The sequence below is a fragment of the Mchenga conophoros genome, linkage group LG3 (genome assembly GCF_057382185.1).
Source record: "Mchenga conophoros isolate Kocher_MC1m ecotype Shallow Benthic linkage group LG3, M_conophoros_male_GT1.1, whole genome shotgun sequence".
In the NCBI taxonomy this organism is placed as follows: Eukaryota; Metazoa; Chordata; class Actinopteri; order Cichliformes; family Cichlidae; genus Mchenga; species Mchenga conophoros.
Window position 1 is genome coordinate 25,852,613 of NC_140528.1, and position 12,954 is coordinate 25,865,566.

At 37.8% G+C, this 12,954-nt stretch overlaps 1 protein-coding gene and 1 long non-coding RNA gene across 2 annotated transcripts in view; both read right to left on the reverse strand.

Moving 5' to 3' along the window:
- Window positions 1–5,903, reverse strand: part of LOC146577872 (Fc receptor-like protein 5) — a 32,721-nt gene extending 26,818 nt beyond the window's left edge. The window contains exons 1-4 of the mRNA XM_085268486.1: window positions 5,867–5,903; window positions 4,740–4,775; window positions 4,209–4,475; window positions 3,570–3,833 (exon numbers count right to left, since the gene is read on the reverse strand). Of these exons, the coding sequence (XP_085124612.1) occupies window positions 3,570–3,833; window positions 4,209–4,475; window positions 4,740–4,775; window positions 5,867–5,903 (604 nt within the window). The remainder of the gene's footprint in view (window positions 1–3,569; window positions 3,834–4,208; window positions 4,476–4,739; window positions 4,776–5,866) is intronic.
- LOC146577874 (uncharacterized) lies at window positions 385–1,432 on the reverse strand. Its single transcript, XR_014891458.1, has 3 exons — window positions 1,375–1,432; window positions 851–910; window positions 385–716 (listed from the first exon to the last, which is right to left on the reverse strand). It is a non-coding gene; the product is annotated as an uncharacterized LOC146577874 (long non-coding RNA).
- Window positions 5,904–12,954: the final 7,051 nt, after the last annotated feature.

Sequence of the window (12,954 nt, forward strand, 5' to 3'; positions counted from 1 at the left end):
TACCACCACAAAACAACTATAAGTGAAAACAACATTGCAGCATTGGCAGGGACAGCAATAACAGTTACATAAACACAACAAATACAGTAATCACAGCTTAAAACTCAACATGAAACACACTGTTCCACAGGCACAGCAGGGAACTACACTCCAGCCACTCCCAACATGTCACAGTATATAAAGTGCATTTATATGGCACACAGAATCAGATAACACAATGAAAAATCTGCCTGCAGTTTAGAATTTTATAAAATTAAAAAATATAATTTTTCAAATGATACTTAATCCATTCAGGACATAGAAAACATCAGTACAGATACTGAACTGAACTCAAAGCCACAACATCACTTTCAGATAAAGCTAATTTATAATGAAATGGCAGCTTTTTAAAAAAACAGGCAAAAAACTTTTTTCTTCTCATTTCTTCTTTCAATGCTTTGTAAAATTCATATGGATTGTTCCGGAACAAGGATAAGTGGAAGCGAATGGATGGATGGATGTATAAAGTAAATTCTTTCCTGCATTCAACTGCTTTTGTTTGTTATTAATCTGGAAGAACATAATCATGATTATTCAATGGTTAAAGGTGATTTGGTAATGAATTTACTCAGTTTAAAACCTATTTGATAATCATTACAACATGAAAATTCCTTGTGTTTCTTGTGGTTTGATTTCAGAATAGACCGCTTTGTCACCTGCTTCAGTGGCTGATTTTCCTGCAAATAAAAAACATTTTTAGTAACATCTTGCTTCAAACTGACAACTTTACCCATTTATATAGTTTTCCCTGATGGGTAAATGAAATGTAAAAGAGAAGAAAATATGGTACCAATTTTATTGCTTTGCTTACTTTTGTTACTGTTGCATTCAGCCTTACTGTAGGTGGCATCTGCGTACAACAGGCTGTCATCTATGAGAGGATGGACAGATCATCAGGGTAAAATAGGATGACATTCTTACCTTTACAGTTACAAATCCACTTCCAACAGATCTGGGCTCTGTACAAATCTTAATGATAATAGCAACATCTCTCAAAAATGTTGGTATAGGGGCAACATAAAGCTGGAAAAGGAAGAGTTGCAAAAAAAAGCTAATCTTAGACAGGTACGATTTGCAAAAGTTCACCAATCTGCAAATAAATTGTATAGAAAATTTTGTTTTATTCTCTGTCATACTGCAGGCTTACTGGTGATTCATCAGATATTTAAAAGTCGAATGGAAAGCAGAGCCTTCAGCTTTCAGATCATCTGATTGTTGTGGTTTTCTCTGTATTACTGTAGGGCCTTTATCTCACAATAAAAAGCACATGAGTCAATTGTAATTTAGCCCTATATAAATAAAACTGGATTGAACTGAATTAACTTGAACTCTTACCTTTCTTAGTGAAGTTTTTAAGCTCAATCAAAGAATATGTGAAATCCCTGCATTCTGCTAAAATGGAGAATTAATATATAAAAATGGAACATAATCACAATGAGTCTGCATACTTATATGAAACTATAAATGCATTACCCTTTTCTCTGTCATCGTAGTCTCCGATTGATTCATATATACAAGCATCACCTGCAAAAACAAGTCAGTGATATATTAATAATGAAATTTCTATATATGAATTTGATTATCTTTTAAATAAAAAACTGCAAATATCAGAGTCAAAGTATAACATAAATAAATGAATAAATAAAGCAACAATAGCAAAACTTGTCATAGTTAAGGCTGACCTTGGAGATATTTATTTTGGCTGTGTTGAGCTTCATCCTGGTTGATCCTGTGTTGAGTCCTGGTGAAGCATAAAATGTAGTAAAATGTTTGATTTAATAAGAAACACAGGTTGTAATTCTAGTATGTAAAAATGTGAAGTAGAAGATTTGAACCAACCTGATAAAAGATTTATCTGTAAAAAAGACAAGTACATGTTTTTCTTTTACTTTTTCTGGTGCTGTGACATTACATGAAGTGTTCAGGATACATCTGTGATTCTGAATAATTAGATAATAATGGGATCATAATCAATCTCGTATCAGAAGGAAAAAGTCTCACCTTTTAACAGCTTTATGTAACACAGCAGAAGAAGAAGAAGAATCAGTAAAATTCCACAAAGAAGTCCAGTGATCAACAGAGTAGGAAACGTCTCAGTCCTGGACTGTGCTGTAAGAAAGAATAACATTAATTATGAGGTGAGGTGCAACCAGGTAGCGTCAGATGGACTAAAGCATAATGTCTCTTATAATATTATATAATAGAGCCTCACAAACACATGGAATAATCACAAAGTATGCATATTTAACTGTTAAAAGCTTCTTTAGGCTGCTCCCTTGTCACAAAGACTCGCCTGATATTGCAAAAATTTTTGAAGAGTCAGTTTAATATGATGGATACTTTGTGGTGTTTATGCCACAATATCCATGTTTGTGAAGCCCTGAAATCTGACCTGGCGCTTTGTGATAACTTTATCCATGCTTATTTTGAATGAAGAAGGTTCAGCTTTAAGTTAAAGTACCCTGTGACTTCAGCTGCTCAGTATTTCACTGTCAGTCTTAATCTCTCCTACAAACTTAGACTCTGGTCGGACATATATTTCACTATTCTCCTAATGTTAAGTTAGTTCTGTTTGCATCTTGTATGATCTAAATTACTTCATATTTTCTGTTCTGAAGGTAGTTCAGATCTACAGTGATCTATAATTTGTGTGGTTTCTAGTTATAATCTGGATTATTTTATGTTGTAATGTAATATATTAAGCTCCATAAATTTGTCCTGCTTTGTTATTGTTGTTGTAAAGTGTTGGTAGGTGTTGTAAAGGCGGTGTGTAGTGGGCCGCCATGTGGTGATGAAAGGTGAGGCAAGTAAGCATGGAGGAACAGTTTTCTGACCGTCATTGTGATAGTTGTTTCAGATATAATATCATAGAAATGTAAACGGAGCTCCTACTGGAGACATATGTTTTCTACTTTTCGGGTTTGCTACCAAAAGGCATACAAGTGATCTAAGAAAAGGACGAGTCAGAAACTTTACATCCTGCAGCGGCAAAGAAGGACCGAAGATTGCTGCTACACCATCTATGGCTAGTGTAAACCAAGGGTTTTACAACAGTGTGATCGCCATAGGATTGCACTGCCCGGATGTTGTGAGCAGTCAACATCAGTATACCTCTATTTAGGTTTCCAACAACAAATAAGAAGCAATAAAACCAAACTGCCATGCTATGAGTACATCCTTCTTTTTGATAACCACAGGATGGCAAAAAAGTCCAAGCTGTATTAATACTGATGTAATTCACTTTCCTCCACTCTGTCCTCTTACATAGGCTCATAGTGCATTTTATCCTTTCAGTGCATACATTTTTTTTTGCTCTAATTCATTATGATGCTTTATTTTATTTGTAAATTACTCCTTTCCATTATTTTATGTGATGTCTCCTTGCTCGACCACAACAACAGATTCACAAGAAGACAGAAGACTTCTCTTAATAGATACAAATAGAAACATGAAATCAGCAGAGAAAATTTAACACAGTATATTGATAATCATGAGTGAATGTATATTTCAAACTAAATGACTGAACTCACAGGTTATCTCAATGGTGACATCATCACTTCTATCAGTGTAGTAAACTGGGTTTCCTCTTGTTCCTCTGCAGCGGTAGATTCCTCCTTCAGATACTCTGATATCTCTGTTTTGTTGATCTCTGATTTGAACTTCAGAGGTTGTTTGGGTTCGTCTGAACCACTCATATTTCCATCCATCAGAGCTCTGCACAGAGCAGGTCAGTGTCACACTGCCCCCTACTGGTATGATTGTTGTTCCTGCTGTCAGTGTGGCCCTGGGTTTATCTGCTGTTATGAAAGAGGATGAAACACAATGATGCTTTAAATGTCTCTTCCTCATGTTTTGGTTTAGATAACAGAAACATCTTCACTTTAAACTTCATGAAGCTTTTGATGTTTCTTATTTTCCTTTAGAAATGTAATTAAATTTAATTTCATTCATAATTGCTGTTGTTAAAACTCACACACCTGCTAATGACAAATTTCAGCGTCTGTTAGTATTGTAACACTGACTTTACTGTGAACGAAGTAACAGGTACAGTGATCTTGGTTAAAATTCAAGTTCAATGACAAATTTAATTAAATGTTCTCTATTTTATAATTCAGTTGAGTATTTGAACAGGGATCATATATTTGTGCTGTCGGTCACTGAAGACTTACCTAATACAGTTATAGAGACAGTATTACTGTTCTTTATATGATGTGAGCTCACCAAGCTACCAGAGCACTGATATTCACCACTGTCACGTGTAGATATAATTTCTAATCTGTAGTCTTTGTCTGTGTTGTAGGCCACAAATTCTCGACCGTCCTTCTTGATTTCGTAATACCAGTCAGTGTCTTCTCCTTCATTCATGTCACATTTGAAGGTAACAAACTCTCCAATGAAAAAACTGGACGAGCTGCGTTCAATAGTTAGCACAGCATCTAGAATCCAACACAACCACAAAGTTAACAAACTGAAACACTTTTATGCACGACACAATCTGTGACAGTACGTTCATACACTGTTCATATATTGTTCATATATATATTTTACTATTCAAAACACAAACTGTGTTTATATTCATAAAATTATAAATATAGTGATGAAGAATGAAATAAAAACAAAAATGTGAAGTGCTTAAGACTGATACAGTAGTTAAGATTAATATTTATTGAATAAATAAAAAAGTTAAACTTTTCAGTCACCTTGAGTGTTTCCAGTGCAGAGGAGGATACAGAGCACTACAATAAAGACAGAAACTTCAGACATCAAACTAAAGGCACTCGCATATGTCTGTGTAGGTTGTCGGTCATGCAGATCATGTATTTATGCCATATTTGAGTGTCTAAGGAGCTCGGTGAGAAACTGATTGGAATTCTTAAGGTTTCCTGAAGGTGTTTCATATCTCTGCTGAGAAGCTTCTTCAGTTCTAAAACCAAATGAATCCCAGGCATTTCAACCCTAGTGATGGAATCCCTTAAGAAATCTGAATTCTTATCTGTTTATTTCTTCATATCTATTTGTGTTATTTCAGCTGTTACATTATATATGGTACACAGCACCTGGAACACAAAAATATGAAAATGTGGTGTATGTGTGTGTGTGAGAGAGAGAGGATGTCAAGTCTGAGTGTGTATGTGTCTTAGTCATGAAATGTACTTGATAATGAGGGTGGCAAGTTGCAATAACAGACAGACAGAGATGGATTGGGGAGAAGTGGGCCATTTGCAGCCCTCAATAGTACCAAAGACTTAAAAGGTTTCAAAATTATTTTAAGACCTTGCCTCACCCTATACATGTGGCCTACTGACATCACCTGATGCAAAATGTTAGTAGGGGTTGAGGATCCCAGGGAGGGATCTTTGAGCTGCATTGTAGGTGGCAGACAGTAAAGAAAACCACCACTAGGGTTTAAATACCTTCATTCTCAATCTATTGGTTTTAGAACTGTAGAAACTTCTCAGATGAGAGGAGGAGTGTCTTCACAAAACTTCAAGAAGTAAAGTTATCTTCTGTCCAAGCTCTGTAGACACTCAAATAGCTCATAAAAAACACTTGTGGTTGTACAAGTGTCTACTATGATTTATATACATCAAATTATCACTGATGGAGAAACAAACCTTTCTTAGATAAACTAAAGCAGCTCCACTCTGATCTGAGTCAGTCCACTAAAATCTAATCCAGGCTACAAACAAACATGTTGGTAACAAACATGAGAGTCCTCTGATCACATGACCTGCAATGGTACAAATGACTGATGCTCTGTTCTTCTTACTAAAACATGTTTATGGATCAGTATGAATCAAACAATAGGAGTCAGTGATGTACTCACAGAATAGGCCCAGCTCACAGAGCAAAGTGGCTCCCATCCTCACATCCAGCAGTGACACGTCTGAAAACTTCTACAACTTTCTGCAAAGAGAGAGAGTGAAGCAGCAGCACAGCAGATACCAAAGAGCTGTGAAGGAAACAAAGAGTTTTTTAACTTCTTCTCTCTGCTTCCTTCCTTTTTCACTGACATGACATACTTAACAGGATCTGACCACAGCATGACGTGTTTATACTCTTTTATATTCATTTCAATTTTCATCTGTCCAGTGTGTACCCCAGCTCTCACCCTAAAACAGCTGAGTCAGGCTCCAATCCATCTGAGAACCAGAACTTCATAAACAATTAAGAAAATAGATTCATAGAAGAATAAAGTTTTAACTGATGCTGATAAACAGAGATGTCAATATAAAACTAAAAATACATCTGAACTGACAAAGCTGAGCTTGACTCATTTAGTATTTCATTACACTAATGCAGATTTTTTTCAACATGAAATTGTGGTTTGGTGATAAATTCACCCACATGTCGTGAGCAAGCTCAAGCTAAACAGAAATAGTGTCGTTAACCAGAAGTGGGCATGAGGCAAGAGGAAGTCCTTCCCCCTCTCTCAGATTATATCTCTGTTACTTTAAAAGTGCTGCTGTGTTTATGGTGATGTCAGCTGGGCTGAGTTGCTGAGGCTCACGGGTAACTTGACAATTGTTGCCCACATCAGTGTGACAAAGTTTCACACTTTGTACTTTATTTTTTACAGAAGAATAGGAAGAAAATAAAAAGTAGAAACACAAAGTTGCTTCACCCACAGTTACACCTGTTTATATTTATTCTTAAATGGGCACCTGCTACACACAGAGCTTAATACAAACAGGAAAACTCACTGGCAGTCAGTGTTTTCCCTTTTCTGGCTTCTGCAAACCCTCAAAGTGACAGAAGCTTTAATTTCATTTAAAAAAAAAAAAACCTCACAAGAGATACCACAGAGTGGGAGTTTTGCAGTACACAGTTTTAATGACTATTAAAAGTTAAAAATGTAAGCCACATTTAAAAAGCTGTTTATTCTGTACAGTTTAAGTACTTTAAATTTCACTGCAATTCTATGATCACCACATAATGATGCATGTCGGTGGACAAATATATGATGCAGATGAGCTAAACGGCTTGTGTTGAGGAGCTAAATAAAGGCCTAATATAACTTTTATCTGGATCAGTCATATCAGATAGAAACTGCTACATCAACAGTTTTGTAGCAGATACATTCTTTGCTGTTTTTTTTGCTTTTGGCAGAACAGGAAGTCTTTGATGTGCAGGAGTATACTGAGTGTTAACAGGGCAAATTTGTCTAAACTAGCTGCTGGGGCAGTGCAGTGGCTATGTATGCATCCCGGGTGTTTGGATAGAAGGTCCAGAGTTGTACTGTCCCTGTATTGGTCCCTGTGCTGCCTGGCTGGCCTTGTGTGGCTACATGCGTTTTGGTTTTCTCTCTCTCCTCTCTCCTGCTAGTTGCTGCCTGGGCGGAGCTCATTGTGGGCTCCAGCCCTTGGCCCTCACACCTGCAAGCAATCACCTGTGGTTCATCAACTTGTCTGCTCTCACTACTTAAGGCAGAGGCTGGGAGCACCTGCCGCTAGGCTATTGTGTAATGCTTGTTAGTGTAGCTCTGGCCTTAACAAAAGTTTTGCGCTCTCTCTGTGTTTTCTCTTGGTGTTAATTATTCTATTCTTGTATATAGATCTTTCATGCTTTGTCTGGAACCCTGGTGACTGGAATCTGTACGGTTGTGCCGCGATCAAGTGTGGCTTATGTGAGGAAGGAGATTCCTGTGTGAAGTGAGCCGACAGTGAGGAGCTGTGTGAGAGAATTACTCTGTTTCCCTGATTCTCCCATGGACCCCTGGCAATTCTGGACACCCCCCCCCCCCCCCCCCCCACCTGTATTTAGTGTGCTGGAAATGTGAAAAAAAAGAATTGTTCATTGCGATTGTGATTGTCTGCCTCTGAGTCCATCCCACTTTGTTGTGACAATCCCATGTTTTAAAGTTTGCATACCGCTAAAAAGTTGGGTGAGTGGATTCCAGATTATCATTGTCAACACTTCTGTTCTCCTCAAATTTTACACCTTTTCAACACTAAAACCATATTTTTAATCTCTCTGCCACTGCAGTATAAAACCATTTAATTCAATTCAGGTATGTATATTTTTATTACATTAAATTTAAAGAGTGAAATGGTAGTATTTCTAAAGTTATTTATTGATATTTATATTATGAAAAGCAGGTTTTCGACATTTTAGGTCTTTCAAGTTTTTAGGTAAAATAAGCACACACAAAACAAAAGCAAACAACAAGAACACAAAGCTGGCAAACCCACCCGATTGACCAAAATCAACTCAAAATACTCCCACACACACAACAGAACCTCTCTTCCTCCGTATCTCTGAATAGAATGATCAGTGGTTTGCTGTCTCTCACCATCAAAACACTCCACAAATCCCACAAATGATACACTCCCTTATAAACCATTGAATCAGGTACTAAAGCAGTTAGGTTCTAAATAAAGCTTTGGACATCACTGATCACGTGACTCTGGCCAAATGAGTCAAGCCTTGACACTGTGCTTCTGAAGCAGTGGGTTGGTTTCTTTTGGTCGCATGCGCTGGAGCGTCAGCTTTAAGCGGGCCATCACTAACAGGAAGAAACCTCTGGCAAAACTAGGCTCAGGGAGGGGCGCCCATCTGCTGCGACCGGTTGGGGTGAGAAGGAGGAGAGGATAGAAGACATGCTGTGGAAGAGAGACAGAGATTAATAACAGATATGATTCAATGCAGAGAGGTCCATTGACACATGATGAGTGAGAAAGGTGACTGAAAAGGAAAAACTCAATGCATCATGAGAATCCCGCGGCAGTCTACGTCTATTGCAGCATAACTAACCCTAACTGTATGCTTTAGCAAAATGTTTTAAGCCTAATCTTGAAAGTAGAGATAGTGTCTGTCTCCTGAATCCAAACTGGAAGCTGGTTCCACAGAAGAGGGGCCTGAAAACTGAAGGCTCTCCCTCCCATTCTACTTTTAAATACTCTAGGAACAACAAGTAGGCCTGCAGAGCGAGAGCGAAGTGCTCTAATAGGGTGATATGGTACTACAAGGTCATTGAGATAAGATGGGGCCTGATTATTTAAGACCTTGTATGTGAGGAGCAGGATTTTGAATTCAATTCTGGATTTAACAGGAAGCCAATGAAGGGAAGCCAAAACAGGAGAAATATGCTCTCTCTTTCTAGTCCCTGTCAGCACTCTTGCTGCAGCATTTTGGATTAGCTGAAGGCTTTTCAGTGAGTTTTTTTGGACATCCTGATAATAATGAATTACAGTAGTCCAGCCTGGAAGTAATAAATGCATGAACTAGTTTTTCAGCGTCACTCTGAGACAGGATATTTCTAATTTTAGAGATGTTGTGTAAGTGGAAGAAAGTAGTCCTACATATTTGTTTAATATGTGCGTTGAAGGACATGTCCTGGTCAAAAATGACTCCAGGGTTCCTGACAGTGTTACTGGAGGCCAAGGTAATGCCATCCAGAGTAAGAATCTGGTTAGATATCATATTTCCAAGCTTTTCAGGGCCGAGTACAATAACCTCAGTTTTATCTGAATTAGAAGCAGAAAGTTAGCGGCCATCCAGGTCTTTATGTCTTTAAGACATTCCTGCAATTTAACTAATAGTGTGTGTTATCTGGCTTTATGGATAGATAGAGCTGGGTGTCATCTGCATAGCAGTGAAAATGTATGCTATGTCTTCTAATGATGCTGCCTAAGGGAAGCATGTATAATGTAAACAGAATTGGTCCTAGCACTGAACCCTGTGGAACTCCATAATTAACCTCAGTGTGTGAAGAGGACTCTCCATTTACATGTACAAATTGGAGTCTATTAGATAGATATGATACAAACCACTGCAGTGCAGTACCTGTAATACCTACAGCATGTTCTAATCGCTCTAATAGGATATTATGGTCGACAGTATCGAATGCTGCACTGAGGTCTAGCAGGACAAGCACAGAGATGAGTCCACTGTCAGAGGCCATAAGAAGATCATTTGTAACCTTCACTAAAGCGGTTTCTGTGCTGTGATGAGCTCTGAAACCTGACTGTAACTCTTCAAATAAACCATTCCTCTGCAGATGATCTGTTAGCTGTTTGACAACTACTCTTTCAAGGATGTTTGATATGAAAGGAAGGTTGGAGATTGGCCTATAACATGGGTCGGCAACCCTGGGCACGTGTGCCACAGCTGGCACGCAAAGAGTTAACTGTTGGCACGACCGAGATGGCCGCCGCTCCGAGTGTCAGGTGAACTAAACTTCAGGTAAGAAGTTATGACCTGCAATCTATCTGGGTCAGATATAAACCAAGTTTAGGTGGAGTTTATTTTCATTGTGCTGACTTTTTACAGTCAGTTACAATAACTCGTACTGCGTACTAGCTAGCATGACAGAGTTTCTATACAGCTGGGTGGGTGCTATGATGTTACTGATAGTGAACTTTATTTAATTCATAAGGTTAGCTAGTAGAGTTGCCAACCATTCCGTAAAAAACAGAATCGTTCCGCATTCAGAGAAATTATTACGCGTTTCGTACTGAGCTGAAAAGGAACACAGTTTGTCCTGTACTTCAGCTAGAATGAAAAAGACACAAAGCTGGAGTTATTCCGTCTTTTCACTGTCAGCTGCTTCTTTTTCTCTCTCTCTCTCTCTCTCTCCCTCCTGTTGCTACTTCAATCACGATCTGATCAATGATCAGCTGATCGGTATTTCTGTCGCAAGCCCCTCTCTCCCTTGTCTATCGCCCACTTTGCGCCAGACAGAGGAAACCAGCGGTCGCGCTAAACAGATACACAGATAAACAGATACATCGGTAGACTCGAGACAGAATTCACAATGTGTTTTCAGGATGTTCAGGTGTATGGACCAATGTTTTCTTTTCTGATCAAACCAGAAATCTTTAATGAGCAGCTGGATTTGTCTCGCATTAATTGGCTGAGTTAATGCCAGTTAATGCAACATCGAAATACAGCTGATTGAAATAAATACCTCGGCTCTGTGGGGGTCAAAGTTTGCAGAACTACGAACGCAGCTGGAATCCACAGCTGTGCGTGTTCGTGGAGCTTGAATTTTCACCTGCTGGACATCACTACCTGACAAGTTTAACTGTCTTCAGAACATTGCAGAGGCCTTATTGACAGTATTTGGCTCTACATATCTGTGTGAGCAGATTTTCTCTCACACAAAGAGTGTCCTCAGGTAGCCGTCTGAATGCTGGACACCAGCTCTGGGAGACCAGAGATCACATTAACATGTGTATCTCTGTATTAACAAACATGCCTTATTGGCCCAGTTTATTTTCTTATCATTTTTGTGAGGAGACCATAAATAGCATTTGTATTTTCTGTTGTACAGTTCATTTGCTGTTATGGAGTTCTTGTGATGGATAAAAAGTGGGGTTTTTTTGCTTCAAAATAGCTGATAACTATTCGCTGATAGCTGCCAACATCTGCGAACAAATATAATTCTATAAAGTGATTCTATATAGTGTGTAACTGTTCATGTAGAGCGTCATTACATTTATTGCTAATGCAATCATATGGAACACTGACTTCTGAGGATATTTTAGATGGCACTCATCATCAGAAAGGTTCCCTACCCATGCTGTAAGCTGTATAAGGACTCTGAAGCTGTGGGATTTTGTTTCTCTACAGGACACTGACCTGTGAAGAGAATATTTCTGTGGTAACCTTGTATTGTGTTTAAGAATGCTCTCACTTTCCAGGTGGCTTTATTCTTTTCTTGCTTATCAGAGAAATCAAGGTCATTTGTTAATTTAATGGGCTGCCTAATCTCCAAGAATCTGTCTGACTTGTTGAATTGGCTAAAACCAGGAACCAGTAAATTCAGATCTTAGTTTGACAAGTTATGTGGTGACCAAATATATGCTGAAGAATGTTTCACTTCCAGACTGTTTTCAGTTTTAATGCCAGCTTCAGAAATGTCCATCTCACACTTTAGTGTGTGTGTGTATATATATATAACATTCTGTAACTGTAACTTCTGTCGGTGCTGTGCTTTTGGAAACCGAATTTCCCAGAGGAACCCACCCGAGGGATTAATAAAGTTCTATCTTATCTTATCTCTTATCTTATCTTAGTGTGCTCTTAGCTTAACTCTTAGCTGCTGTGTGTGTGTGGTCAACTGAAAATGTTCTTATTTCCCCCTCTAGATATAAAAAAATCTGTGCAATTTCAGTCATCTTGTGCTCTGTGAGGCCACAACAAATGTGGCATCAATAGAGAGCCCATAATGTTCCCTTGACAGCACAGCAGGAATTATACATTGCATGAATGATGCTTGATGGTAAAGTCTAATTCGTGTGAACTATGGAAACCTACTTCGGAAGAGCATAAAAATATTCACAGATTCTCTTTAACCAAAGCAAATGATCTGTATAGTTTGCAACAAACTCACCAATCAAAAAAAAATAGCCTAGCATAGCACATAGTAAATAAAGATTTGAATAAGTATAATGAGAAAAAAAATCATTTTGGTCCACTTCAAATAAATCATTAATAAAATAATAACAGATTTTCAAATACTAAATAGCAAACAAAATTTGTCATATGTGTATAAATGGTGTGCCAATCTGGTCGGGTTCAGAGCTACAAAATCAGAGCCAACTTATATAAATTCTACTCATGATAGTTTATGGGGGTTACCTACATGCTTATACATAGAAGAAATAAGATTATAGATCATTTTTGAAGGTTAACAGTATTTTACATTTTAAACATCTACTATAGTCTGCACTAGTTTTGTTGACAGTGGATCTTGAACTAAATGAGCAGGCAAACAAAGATTCACATGATAATTCAAACCAGGTCATGTGAAACAGACACAGTCTTTCAAGCTATTTTATACATGAAATATGTTGTTAAATCTTCCATGTATGAGCTGTTTCTAGTTATAATCTTGAATCATCAATAAAGGATTATTTGATACAATCATTTTTAACTTAAGACACCAAAAACAAAAAAACAAAACACAGA